A 13,734-nucleotide genomic window follows, 5' to 3' on the forward strand; every position below is an offset into this window, starting at 1 on the left:
GACCTGGGGACTCATACTTCCCCTACAACCTGGAAGTGCTTCGGAGTCAGAAGGACGGAAGCCCACAGTACTTCTGGGCTGCCTAAGGACTGACGATTCGCCATTTGACCCGGAAGAAGAGCAGGAGCACTTCCGGGTCAAGGAATATATAAAGGACTGGTGGAGACCCAGCAAGGGAGCCAGAGTTGGGAGGGACTGTGACAGAGCTGGTGGGAGGAGAGAAGGACAGAATTATTGTGTTTACTGATTGTGTTTGGTGGATGTAGTGCTTTAGAGGCACTATATTTAAGAAAATAATTAAAATTCTACTCAGTGCTTTTAAACTTGTGTCCTGAGCATCTGTCTGTTGGGTTTCACGGGGCAACAGCGCCCTCTAACGTCTACACAAGTCAGGAGTTTGGTACAAGATGCCAGTGTGATGGAAGGACGGGAGAAACAACCATGCGAGGGCTACATGCTCCTCTGATACACTCCCTGTGTGACTCTACCTGTATGGACAATGGCAAAGCATGCTAGGAAGTGTAGTCCCGATGGGGCAGCCTTGTTGGGTTCTGTGGGTGCTAGCAGTGGGTGCTACAGAAATGTATATTTTCTATTTTTTTAGATGTCCAACCGACCCAGAAGTACAACATACACGCAATGCCCTGGAACTAGAAGTTCTCCCGGGTCTCTGTTTCCATGATGACAAAATGGAATTGGCTTCTAAAAACAGGCTAGATAGCAAGCCAAAATCCTACTTGGTCTGCCCAGCAGAGGCTCCCCTGACATTAGCCAGGCCCTTAAGGCTACCTGCTGGTTCACTGGGAGCAAGCCCCAAAGTAGGGAACCAGCAAAATAACTACAAAAGTCAAAGTCCCACAAGGAAGAGAATCACTGCCAACCCCTGTTTGTGCACAAAATGGGCAACAAACGATCTTTATAAAACAAATATTTATTTTAAAAAAATAGAAAATAAGGCACAAAAACTCAAAGGAGCATAAAGAGGCACAACGCATTTCTTAAAAAGACAATCCATAGCAAACAAAGTCAAAACAATAGTCCAGAAATCAGAACTATTGAGAGAAAGTGAAAATAATCAGAAAACCATAAAATTCCTATACTAAAAGCAGCAATGCTCACATTAACTCTTTTAAATAAATGATTCCCACTCCTGAGCCTTCTATACCAGTTTACATCACCTAACAGAGAGCTCAGGAAGGGTGACATCAGGGTGGCCCGACTCCCCAGGGCTCCACTCATAAAAAAAAAGAAACAAACCTACATTTAAAACAACAGCACATATTTACAAAAATCACATATGAAACCAACAGAAAAACAACAAAAAGAAATAAAAAATAATTATCCAATTTCAACCCAATAAAATAACATAAACAAATCTGTAACAAGAAACAAATAAATAATGGGGCACTCTCACTTCAAAAACGCAGTTTGGAGCAGGCAGTTAAAATATTCTACACAACTTAAGAAGTGAGAGGAACCTTGATGACCAGCAGGATAAAAAACACACATATGAGAGGAGAATTTGAGAAAACCACAAATGACAGTGACGAGGCGGGGACTTAAACCACACGAGGTGCGGTACTATGCGTGCCTATTTTAAACCCATTCAAGTCAGAATGGATGTGATTAATTAATACCTTCTGAATGACTGCATTGAAACAAAGATTAGTAACAACATTTGCAAGAAAATTAACTCCATATTTGTTCGTTTGTTCTAAAAATAGGGCACAAATGATAGTCTACAGCAAGTAGCAATGAATTGCTATTTTCTTATAATGAGTAGCTGAGTCATTTTTTCCCACCCATAGCATTCAAAAAAGGGGAACCTGTATTGCTTTAGAATACACTGGAAAAAAGTATCAAGCGCTAGGCTTAGAATCCCAGAGGCAGAGCGTTTTTCATTACACAATCCACTGTGTGCTCTTCACATTTCATTGTAGGCTTTGTGCATGTATCACACTAACTAACTATACTGTTGTAGCTGATTTGACCATTTGTAAAAGGACAAAAGGTGAGTTAATTTTATATTTACAGGGCCTTCAGAAAGTATTCAGGCTTCTTCACTTTTCTAATTTTGTAATAATGCAGCCTTTTGGTAAATTGTCTTTTTCCCCATATCAAGCAACACTCGATATCCCAAAACAAATTAAAAAGAATAAATAAATATGAGATGCAACTATCCCTTTAACACAAATATTCCAACCCTTTACTCAGTGCTTCATTGAAGTGCCTTTGTCAACGAGTCCAGCCTGGAGTCTTCTTGGATATGACATGAGAAGCTTTGTACACCTGGATTTGGGCATTTTCTGCTATTCTTCTCTTAAGATCCTGATGCTTTGCCAGGCTACATGGAGTACATTAGTGGACAGCTATTTTCAGATCTTTCCAAAGATGTTTGATTGGGTTAAGTGTCCTGGCTCTGTCTGAGCAACTCAAGGACACTGCCAGAGTTCACCTAAACCACTCCTGTGTTATATTTGCTTTGTGTTTAGTGTCATTGTCCTTCTGGAAGGTGAACCTTTTGCCCAGTCTGAGGTCCAGAGTGCTATGGAGCAGGTTTTCATTCAGGATACCTCTGTGTTTTGCTCCGTTTAGCCTTCCCTCAACCCTGACTATTCTCTCAGTCCCTCCTGCTGAAAAACAACCCCACAGCATGATGATGCTGCCACTACTATGCTTCACCACTGGAATGGTATTGCAGGTGTTGAGCAGTGCCCGATTTCCTCCAGATGGTAATCTTGGTTTCATCAGACCAGAAATTCTTATTTCTCACAGTCTGAAACTCCTTTAGGTGCCATTTTGCAAACACCCATCAGGTTTCCAGGTGTCTTTTTTAGAGTAGAGGATTTTGTTTGGTCACTTTGTTATAAAGCCCAGATCAGTGGAATACTGCAGTGATTGTTTTTCTTCTGGACATTTCTTCCATTACCAACATAGATTATCTGTAGCTCAGCAAGAGTGCACCACTGGGTTATTGGTAACCTCTCTCTTACCATGACTCTACTCCCATTATTGCTCAGCTTGGCTGGGTGGCTGGCCCTAGGAAGAGTCATGGTTGTTCAAAGCTTCTTCCATTTATGAAGGTCACTGTGCTCTTGGAAACCTCAAATACTGCAGGAATTCTTCCATTGCCTTCCATAGATCTGTCCCTGAACACAACCCTTTCTCGAAGCTCTGCAGGCTATTCCTTCAGCTTCATGGCCTGGTTTTTGATCTGATACACATTGTGAACTGTGAGGCCTTCTATTGACAGGCATGTGCCTTTCCTAGTTGTGTCCAATCAATTGAACTGATCACATTTGCACTCCATATAAAGTGCAAAAACGTCTATACGATGATCAATGGAATGGGATGCATCTGAGCCAAATTTCAAGTGTCATAGTAAAGGGTCTGAATACTTGTGTCAGGGTGATATTTCACTTTTTTAAATTTTTAATACAATTTGCAATTTCTAATCTCCTGTTTTCGCTTTGTCATTCTGGGATACTGAGTGTTGCTTGATGGTGGAGAGAAAATGAATTTAAATGATTTTAGCTAATCATGGCAAATTGTGAAAAAAGTGAAGGGTTCTGAATATCTTCTGAAGGCATGGTGTATCTGAGTGAGTTGGCACTTTTGTGAGGGCTTAGAAGAGAAGTGGCAGAGCTCATACTCAGAAAGTACAAACTGCAGCAACCAAAGTAACAGAACGAAAATCAGTCACAAATTCAGAAACAACAAAAGCTAAAAATTAAAGTTAACAAGTCATGAAAATAAAAAAAAATGCTAGAAAAGTAGTATTCTCTTGCTCAAGATCTTCCTTTTGTCAAATGAAGTTCAGGTAATACTAATGCAAGTGGTTTGGTCTTAAAATGACTGCATGACATCTCAGATGCACGCATGCATTCAGCCATGCCCTCTACTGACATACAGTATGACATCACAGTGACCAAGATCCAAAATGTCAGCCCAATGATGTCATCATCACATGACAATCAAAGAGCAAATTTAACAAATAAAAAAGTTTACAATAACAAAATGGTACATTTTCCACCTGAATGGTGACATAAAAAAATCATGATTTGGTATACTGGTACCAACTGTGCAGTGGTAACACCTTGCTGCCTCTAAGTTCTAGCAGTCTGATTCAGCTTCCACTTAGGTCTCCATGCATGGAGTCTACATGTCGTTCACAGTTCCAGGCACATGTCACTGTCTCAATATGAGTGGGTGCAAGAATAGTAGAATAGGTCCCGGGAATACCATGACCATGAAAATGTAAGGATGTAACCAAGAGTAGCACAATTAGCTCAAAATGAACCAGCAAGAGATTGCAACAGAACTGGTCATTCTGATAAAAAAAACCCCAATGGTTTTGACATCTGCCTGTGTATGTTTTAATTAAGTTTTAATTATGGAAGCTACAAACACTTCAAAATTCTGTTTAGATCTTCTGATGAAGTGAACCTTTCAAAGCACAAAGACATCCATCCATCCTCAAGATTACTCAATCGTTAACTTTTTTGTTTTGTGGCAGCTGCTGGTTAAAGAGCAACATAATGAGAGAGTTATGGAATACATCACTAGCATGAGTGCGCATGGGGACATTGCTGTGTTCAGGACTGCTCGTGACTTCATAAGCTCGTTGTGACCCAGGTCCAGACCACCAATCTGGTTTATTAAGGTCAGTGACTATGCTGTGTTTACAAAGAAGCCCCCTGATTCATTTTACAGTTTGTGATCCTGAATGAACCTCACTGTGTTAGGTTTTCTCAAAAATATGACTGCACATTTTTATTGTATGAACATCATGGCAGAAGGGTCAACCTCTCTTTACTGTGTGAGCAGAAGTGGTTGCCAAAGGTGTTATTTTTAAAAAGCAATGACGAGTGCACTTAATGTTTCTCACTGAACCTCTGTGTGTATCTAAAATTGGATGGTTTGTTTTTGTTTAATAAAAAGAATGTAGTTGTTTGTGGCAAAACAAATAGGCAGAGACCAAGTCACAGCTCAAGAACACAGTATTACCTAGTTTGAAAGCTCCATGATTTAGGATTGAGGAACTCATTAGCCTAATTTAAAGGATTTTTGTAAAGTTTAGTATTTTTCAAGTCAAAGTTATGGTATATATGCATTTGCCATGTGAAATCGTGTTCTAAAAAATACCTAGCTAGTCATGGCATTTTATAATGAAATCTATGTGGATTAAAGCACCACCAGAAAATAAAGCCTAAAAACTTAAAATATGTGCTCTCTGAAGTGGGAAAAGTTTCAATATAAAAAAAAAAAACTTGAGTTTCTAACGCATGCTTGCAACAATAAAAGGAATCTACAAATTATCACATTTTTATCACATATTCCTGTTACGATTTTTTTGAGGTAAAGGTATGTGGCATAGCAGGTCGGCAGCTTAAAAAAAAGGGCTAGGTTTGCATGACCACGGGGAGTTAATGAGGTAGTTGGGGCGAGTTGCACCTGCGGTTGCGATCATTCTCAATTGCTTCATTGGCTTCCTGCAGCGTGTGATTAAGGTGTTGTGACCACAGAGATGTGGATGGATGGATGGATGGATGGATGGATGGATGGATGGATAGATAGATAGATAGATAGATAGATAGATAGATAGATAGATAGATAGATAGATAGATAGATACCAAGGGGAAATTCACATAATCCAGCAGCAGTATACTGATACAAAGAAACAATATTAAATTAAATAGTAATAAAAATGAAAAAAAGAAAAAAATTTAAATAAAATTAATGTTAGCATTTACTCCCCCGGGTGGAATTGAAAAGTCGCATAGTGTGGGGGAGGAACGATCTCCTCAGTCTGTCAGTGGAGCAAGACAGTGACAAAAGTGTCACTGAAGCTACTCCTCTGCCTGGAGATGACACTGTTAAGTGGATGCAGTGGATTCTTCATGATTGACAGGAGTTTGCTTAATGCCCGTCGCTCTGCCACAGATGTTAAACTGTCCAACTTTAATCCTACAATAGAGCCTGCCTTCTTAACAAGTTTGTCCAGGCGTGAGGCGTCTTTCATCTTTATGCTGCCATCCCAGCACACCACCGCGTAGAAGAGGGCACTCGCCACAACCGTCTGGTAGAACATCTGCAGCATCTTACCTTTGGGACAGGGGTGATACAAGATGTTTTCCAAAGCCTTGGGACTCTCCCCTGTTCCAGGCTCAGGTTGAAGATGCGCTGTAGAGGACTCCCCAGTTCCAACGCACAGGCCTTCAGCAGTCGTGGCAATACACCATCTGGACCCGCTGCTTTGCTGGCACGAAGTCTTTTCAGCTCTCTGCTCACATGGGCTGCTGTAATTGTGGGTGGGGATGTCTCACCTATGCTGGTATCAGCAGAAGGATGGTTGGAGGATGCAGTACTCCGAGGTGAGAGTGGTTACTGTGATCAAACCTATTAAAGAAGTTGTTCATTTGGTTTGCTCTCTCCACGTCTGTCTCGATGGCGGCACCCGCTTCGAGCTGCAGCCAGTGATAATCTTCATCCCATCCCACACTTCCTTCATGCTGTTGTTCTGCAACTTCTGCTCCAGCTTTCTCCTGTACTGCTCTTTCGCCACCCTGAGCTGGACTCGGAGTTCCTTCTGCACGCGCTTGAGCTCATGCTGATCACCACCTTTAAAAGCCCCTTTCTTCTGGTTCAAAAGGCCTTTGATGTCACTTGTAATCCATGGCTTGTTGTTAGCATAGCAGCGTACTGTTCTTACTGGAACTACAATGTCCATACAGAAGTTGATGTAATCAGTTGTGCATTCAACAGCCTCTTCAATGTTCTCACTATGTGACCCAAGCAATATATCCCAGTCTGTAGTTCCAAAGCAGTCTCTCAGAGCCTGCTCTGCCTCAGGGACCACTTCCTGAATGAGCGTGTAGTTGTAGGTAGCGCCTCACTCTTGGTTTGTATTGAGGCTGAAGCAGAACCAGGTTATGATCTGCTTTCCCAAGCGCAGGCAGTGGGGTGGCGCTGTATGCGTCTTTAACGTTTGCATACAGTAGGTCGATAGTCCTGTTTCCCGAGTGTTACAATCCACATACTGGGAGAAGGCAGGTAATGTTTTGTCCAGCATTACATGGTTAAAGTCTCCAGCGATTAGCACAAGTGCCTCAGGGTGCTGCGTTTGTAACTTAGCAACTGCGGAATGGATGATGTCACTCGCCATCTCCGCTTCGCTTGAGGGGGGATGTAAACAATAACAACAATCACGTGTCCAAACTCTCTGGGCAAGTAATAGGGGCGCAGACTCACGGCCAACAGTTCGATGTCCTTGCAGCAAGTGGAGATTTTAACGTTTACATGTCCTGAGTTGCACCACTTTGTATTGACATAGAGAGCGAGTCCTCCTCCTTTCTTCTTTCCGCAGGTACTTGCGTCTCTGTCCGCTCTAACTGTGCTAAACCCGGGTAGCTCCACGTTAGCATCTGGGATGATAGACGTTAGCCACGTTTCACTAAAACACAGCAAGCTGCATTCTCTGTAGGTTCTGACATTTTTCACCAGCACAGCCAGTTCGTCGATCTTATTTGGTAGTGAGTTTCCCAGGATCACAGAAGGCACCGACGGTTTATAACGCCATTTTCTCTGAAGTTGTCTCGATTTAATCTTATCTTTTATTTTTTGCGTCGGTTTGGCTGCCCCGATATCGTCTTCTTACCTCATTAGGTAAATAAGGAACACACCGGCATAAGCATTTCTTCTCAGTGCTTTAAGCTGACTACTTGAATAGGCGATTCTCGGAGTGTAAAAATCCATGTCAAATAGTAAAATAGTAAAAAGTGTCCAGGGAGCAATTCCACATAAAAGAAAGTGGTAGAAGTGATCAGTGAAATAGGGAAAAATAGAGATAAAAAGGTAAAAAGATAAAGTCATATACGGAGCTGCTGGAAAGGCTGCCACTGGGATGCGGCGCCGGAAATTAAGTTTCAAGGAACTATAAATACAGTATGGGTCGGCACAAAAGAGGTGATGAATCAAAAACGAGAGAAATCAAAGAAAAGAAAAAAGACAGAAAGAGGTTAAAAGACGCTAAAGGCAGTCTTGGTGATTGGTCTGGCCACCTGGAAGGAGGAAGTAGTATGAGCTGGGGCCACGTGAAGGAGCGTTAGCTGTGGCGCTCTAGGGGCTAGTTCGCCCCACTGAACATTCAGGTGAAGTGTGGCGAGCAAAGCAGGTGCCCTTCTTAGGCTTCCGTGGTGCGACCACGTGAGCACAAAGGAAGAAGGGAGGAGAGTCGTCCTCGGAAGGTCTGGCCGTGATGCCTGGAAGCAACCAGGATGGAGGTCGGCCGAAAGGAACTCATGGCTGCTGAGTCTCCGCCGGCTATGTGAGCAATGGGTGAGCCGGGGAGAATGAGAAGGAGGTGGGCTGAGATCAGAAAGAGTTAGTCTGCATTTTAACCTTGGATTTTTAAGAGATTTATTTATTGATTTTTATCCTCACTTTTCACTGGATTTTTGTGTATTTATATATGTACTGTTTTTTTAGAACACACTGCACAATTGACACTTGTTGGTTTTACATTTGTGTTGACTGTTTTTTAATAAAAGCACTTGGGCACTTTTTCCACCATCCTCTGGCTTCATCAGAGAATTGTCCTCATTTGTCAGCTCATCTCATCTCGGTCATAACTATTGACAGTGTTGGTTCAGCAGACTCCCATGTACGGGACCGGCATCGTCATGGGTACCGCTATCATTCGTGTGACAGAAGTTCAAGGTTTTTTAATTAGCCAGTCATGTTTACATAAGAAAACATTAAAGGTGCCTTCTCAGTTGCATCCAATAACAAAAAGTAAGAAATAAGATAAACAGACAAGACAAGTTAAAACCTTACACAGAAATTCTAAAAACAGTTTACAGCATTTGAGAAAAATAGAATTTTAGTTAAAACCTATGTGGTGCAGCCCCGGCCGGGACGCCCAGGAGGACCGGAGGAGGGCTTGTGCCTCACTCCAGACCGCGAGGGGGCGTCTGTCCTGGTTATGTTGGGGGCCTCAGGTACAGGGCTTGGAAGCCCAGCCCTGTAGGGACCCGTGGCCACCGCCAGGCGGCGCCCCAATGCCTGCATATCCCTGGAGCCCAGCACTTCCACCACACCAGGAAGTGCTGGGGGGAAGACGATAGGGGACACCCGGACGGCTTCCGGGTGCACAGCTGGCACTGGGGTGTGGCTATGACTGATTGCCGGGAAGCAGCTGGAACCCATCCGGGTTTCCATATAAGAGGCCGTCTCCCTCCAGTCAGCAGTGGATGTCGGGTGGAAGAGGACAGAGCTGGAGAGAGGACGGGAGGCGGCCAAAAGAAAGGCACAGAGACTGTGAGGCCTGGACAGTTGGGAGAACGGTGCTGGAGGCACTGGGGGTGCACGTGAGCACAAACTGTAAATAATTCTTGTAAATAAACGGTGTGTGGTGGAACTATGTTGTCCGTCTGCCTGTGTCCGGGTCCCAGTTCACACCTACTTCTATCAGTTTGATAGTACATTTGACCTAAAATTGACACATGATAGATAAGAATAAAACTCTATACCTCTGGAATTTTCTTAATTGTTATCTCTGATATTCCTTATTAAAAAGACATGGCCCTGGGGGAGAAAGGAATTTCTGGAGTGATTTGCGTGGGATTTACTAAAGTGAAGTTCTATGTGTAATGGATGTCTGTCATCAGTTGAGATGATTTCCATTTTTTTTAACTTTGTCCTCGGATACACACTTACTTACGAACGTCTTTGTCAGCCCCAGTAGCTTTAGCTGCATGGTTTGGCTTTCTGCTGGAGCGTTTTTAAATTTTAGTTTTTCAGACCACCAAGCCAGGCAATGAAGCTGAAAGCTGTAATAAGACTGATCACATTCAGATAGAAGGACAATGTGACATCTTTGTCCACTCTAAATAGTCTGAGTTTGTGCAGAAGAAATAACTGCTGATTGCATTTAGAGAATTTTTTTTTGCACTTGTATTCCAATTAAGATTATTTCCTAGGGTAGTACCCAAGTACCTAAGTATTTATATTATACTATTTCTAACTCCTATCCCAGAACAATGCCAGGTGAACATGCAGATTTCTGTCTCTTAAAGTCAAACATCATTTCTTTGGTCTTTTTGCACCAGTTTACCAATCTGTCCATTTGATTTAAGTAATGGGTTTCATCCTCCGTAGATATGCGTCCTATCAGCATGGAGTCATGGTGTCATCAGCATTGGAGGACTTTTCACATGAACGTGGAAGTAAATCAACACGATACCAAACACGTGGCATGAACAGTTTACTGTGAGTTTTCCTATTGAGAGGAAACCATGCTCCTGCCCTTGGGAGTAAAAGGTTGTTGTGAAGGAAGACAAGCATTGATGTAGCGAGCATGGCTAGTCTTCTTTTAAAATAGCCAAGTCTCATGCTAGTGGTGTTTTCTTGTTTGAAAATGACACACACACATATATATATATACATATTTACAATTTGTATGCAGTCTAAAGACATGGATTAATGCTCAACAATGTTCTTGGCTTAAGAAATGGACGTATTCAGTAAAATTGTAACTTTTTGTTTACTGAGCCTCCCATGCCCCATAAGTTCAATTATAACATGCCAGAGCTCGCTATGTATTTTTTAAAATTTATGGAAAACACTTAAGTTTAGAACATCATTTTATAGCATTCTTGTTTGAGAAGAACTTCAATCTGAAAAATATTGAGCATATCCTTTAAGCAATTTTACCTCCATTTATTATTGTATAGGATTTTAGTAATGTTTAGCATTGTTTTATGTTTATGTTATGTTTATGTTTAGTAATGTGCTGCATTATTGAAATGGACTCTTCAATCACAAATATTTCAAGTGAACATGGGGGGCAGGTTTCGATATATCAACTGAATCAAAAGATACTACCTTCAGCCACTGATGGAACGACAAAAAAAGCGATTGACTTAAAGAGGGTGCAGAGTAGAACTTCTCACACATACTGTATGAAATGAGGTTATGTTGATATTCATATTTTTTATGCTCAGAAATTACACAATAAATGTTAACACTTTCGTTACGGTGGCCAGATAAATTACCACTGCTGTTTCCCTTACAGATCCAGACACCTGGGTTGAGTTTGCTGCATTGCTTGAACTTCCTCTCCAGTGTCCATGTTCTGTTTACTTTGGATTCACTCCTTTTCACCTACATCACAAAAGTGACTCTAAGCTGCTCTTATACAAGTGAGTGTGTGCAAGCGTGGCCTGCAAATAAGACTAGCATTTCATCCAAGGTTATTCCCCACTTGCTACAGACGTATCCAGGAATCCATGATCCATTCCTTAAAAGATAGATGGACAGACTGTATGTTGCAGAAATGCACTGCCACTTTTGCTATTCACATCACTGAAATAGTTAATCAATATTGTTATTGTCTATTCCAAACCTGTAGACATATACTCCGAATCACTCAATTTTGTATGTGTAGTTTAAAAGAAAGCAAAAAGAAATCTACTCAGTCCAAAATACACAAGCCACATTTTGAAATAATAACATGACATAACATTCTTAAATCAGCTTAATCCAATTGTGGGTTAGGGCAGGTGACGACCCTCCTGGCAGCATTGGGCTCAAGGCTTGACCCTACCTTGAACAGGGTGTCAATCTGTCTAGGAATTTTGAAATAATGTGAAAATATTAATGTAAAAAATAGGAAGAGACTTCTTCTAATATAATTGTGTATACTGGAATATGTGTGACATATTTGGGTACGTTGTCAAGTCTGGGTGACATCTAAGTCTCTAGGTGACCTAGTCGAGGTATGTTTCAATTTTTAAAACCCACCTCATCTAAAATGTGCCTGTCGCAGGACAAATGTATTAGGAGATGCAACTCTAAAGAGTCAGAATTAAATTTATCCAAGCAATAAAACACAAACTAACTGCTGCAGAGAGTTGTGATTAGAAGTGGAAGTGAGCTTTATGAGAATAAATGGAATTGAATTAAGAGAAAGTACATTTTGATGCTCTCCATTACATAGCTTTCTGATTGCAGTTTAGAATCATTACACTGCTGCATTTTACTTAAATCCAAACCCAGACAAATAACAGCTGACATTTTGGTAATTGAATCTCCTGAAGGACTGATAATCCTTACTCATTCAGTTCCTCTTGCTAAATGGGTCTGCCTCCGCTAATGGCAATTATGTTTATGGCTCCTGGAGAAAACAAAGTCCTGCATACAAAAGAAAAGAAGTATACATCTTCAGTGACACAGAAGAGCTTCTTCCAAGGTGCAGTACCTCTGCACATTTTTAAGCTACACTACAATGGTAAAAGGCAGAATGGTGGTGCAGTAAGTTCTGCTGACACCCTAAGGTTCCTGGGAACTTTGTTTAAATTCTGGCCCTGTGCAGTTTGCACGTTCATTCAGTGTCTGTGCAGATTTTCTGGGTGTGCTCCGGTTTCCTCCACCATTCAAAAGAAATGTGTGTTAGATTGATCAGCGACTAAAAATTAGAAGTTGGCCAGGGACTAGAAGTGCATGGGACCTGCAACAGGCTGGTATTCCATACTGGTTTTGAACAAACTGAAGGTCACCATGACTCTGGAATAGAGTAAACAGGTTAAGATAATATATTATAACTGTAATGTGTTCTTCCACATTTATATCACATATGCTGGTCTAAAGGATTTACTCAAAGACTTACTACCTTAATTTCTTTGTGTCACTTCCATTATGAAGCACTTTAGGCATTTTGCTGAGACAGACTCCTGTCATCACACACATAGAAGCATGTTGCTGCAACCTTAGATGCTGTCCCTCCGAAGAGAAGGAGGAGACACCCTTTAATACTTAATGAGGTGAAAGAGCTTCTTTGTAACCCCACGGCCTCTGGTTCGAGACCTACAGACAGAGCTTAGCCGTGACACAACAGTGTAAATTCTCAGAGTGAGACAAATGGAAATGACACGCATACCTCAAAATCACACTACTGGACAAGTACACTGAGAATTGTGTAGTGTACCACCATATGTTTCAATTGTTAACCAAAACTGAAAGAAATTTTAAAAAAAAGGGGGTTAGTAACTTACCTCAAAAGCTAATGCATGACTTTGCTGATTTGGGATGATCTTAAAAGTAATGACTCCATTCGCATCTTTCTGTGAGAAAATGATCAAAACATAAAGCCAAGAGTTTAAAACTGAACATACTAATAAGAACATCTATTTCAGTTGAATTGACACTGTGCTGTTCAAATACATTGCATGTGTGGGTTATTTTTAAAATCTTACAAGTATTCACATCATCTCTTCAACAACAGCTGGATATTTAACTAACAAACACTGTCGTTGTCTTAATATTGGCAGAACAGTACAATAATATCAAAAAATCTTTTGCAAATAGAAACCTTTCAGTTGGTAGTAGAAAAGAAAGACATGCCCCATATTCTAGATAAGAAAAAAGGACGACTCTTCAAAGTTAAAAACCAAGTTGTCTTGTTCAGATTTGCTGCTCCAGAGTGCTGACCCATGCATCCACCTACGAGTTGCAGCCCTAAATCTGCTAGCTTGGGCTAAAGCTGATGCAGCCACTAGATTGGGTAACCAGACATCCTGTATTTCCAAGCTTCCAAGCTCAGGTGTGTCATCCCTGATTTTGGTGTCCCATCTTATTCTTAAGAACATATTTTTAAACATTAGAACAATCTACACAAGAACAGGTCATTCAGCCCAACAAAGCTCGCCAGTCATATCCACTTAATTCTTCCAAAAT

The 13,734-nt window shown here is 41.3% G+C and overlaps 1 protein-coding gene across 2 annotated transcripts in view; it reads right to left on the reverse strand.

The window, feature by feature from the left end:
• mpp1 (membrane protein, palmitoylated 1) overlaps positions 1–13,734 on the reverse strand; it is a 121,239-nt gene that overhangs the window by 67,121 nt on the left and 40,384 nt on the right. For both annotated transcript variants that reach the window (XM_039766513.1, XM_039766512.1), the window contains exon 5: positions 13,053–13,121. In XM_039766513.1, the coding sequence (XP_039622447.1) occupies positions 13,053–13,121 (69 nt within the window). The remainder of the gene's footprint in view (positions 1–13,052; positions 13,122–13,734) is intronic.

The sequence above is a fragment of the Polypterus senegalus genome, chromosome 10, assembly GCF_016835505.1.
Source record: "Polypterus senegalus isolate Bchr_013 chromosome 10, ASM1683550v1, whole genome shotgun sequence".
Classification (NCBI taxonomy): Eukaryota; Metazoa; Chordata; class Cladistia; order Polypteriformes; family Polypteridae; genus Polypterus; species Polypterus senegalus.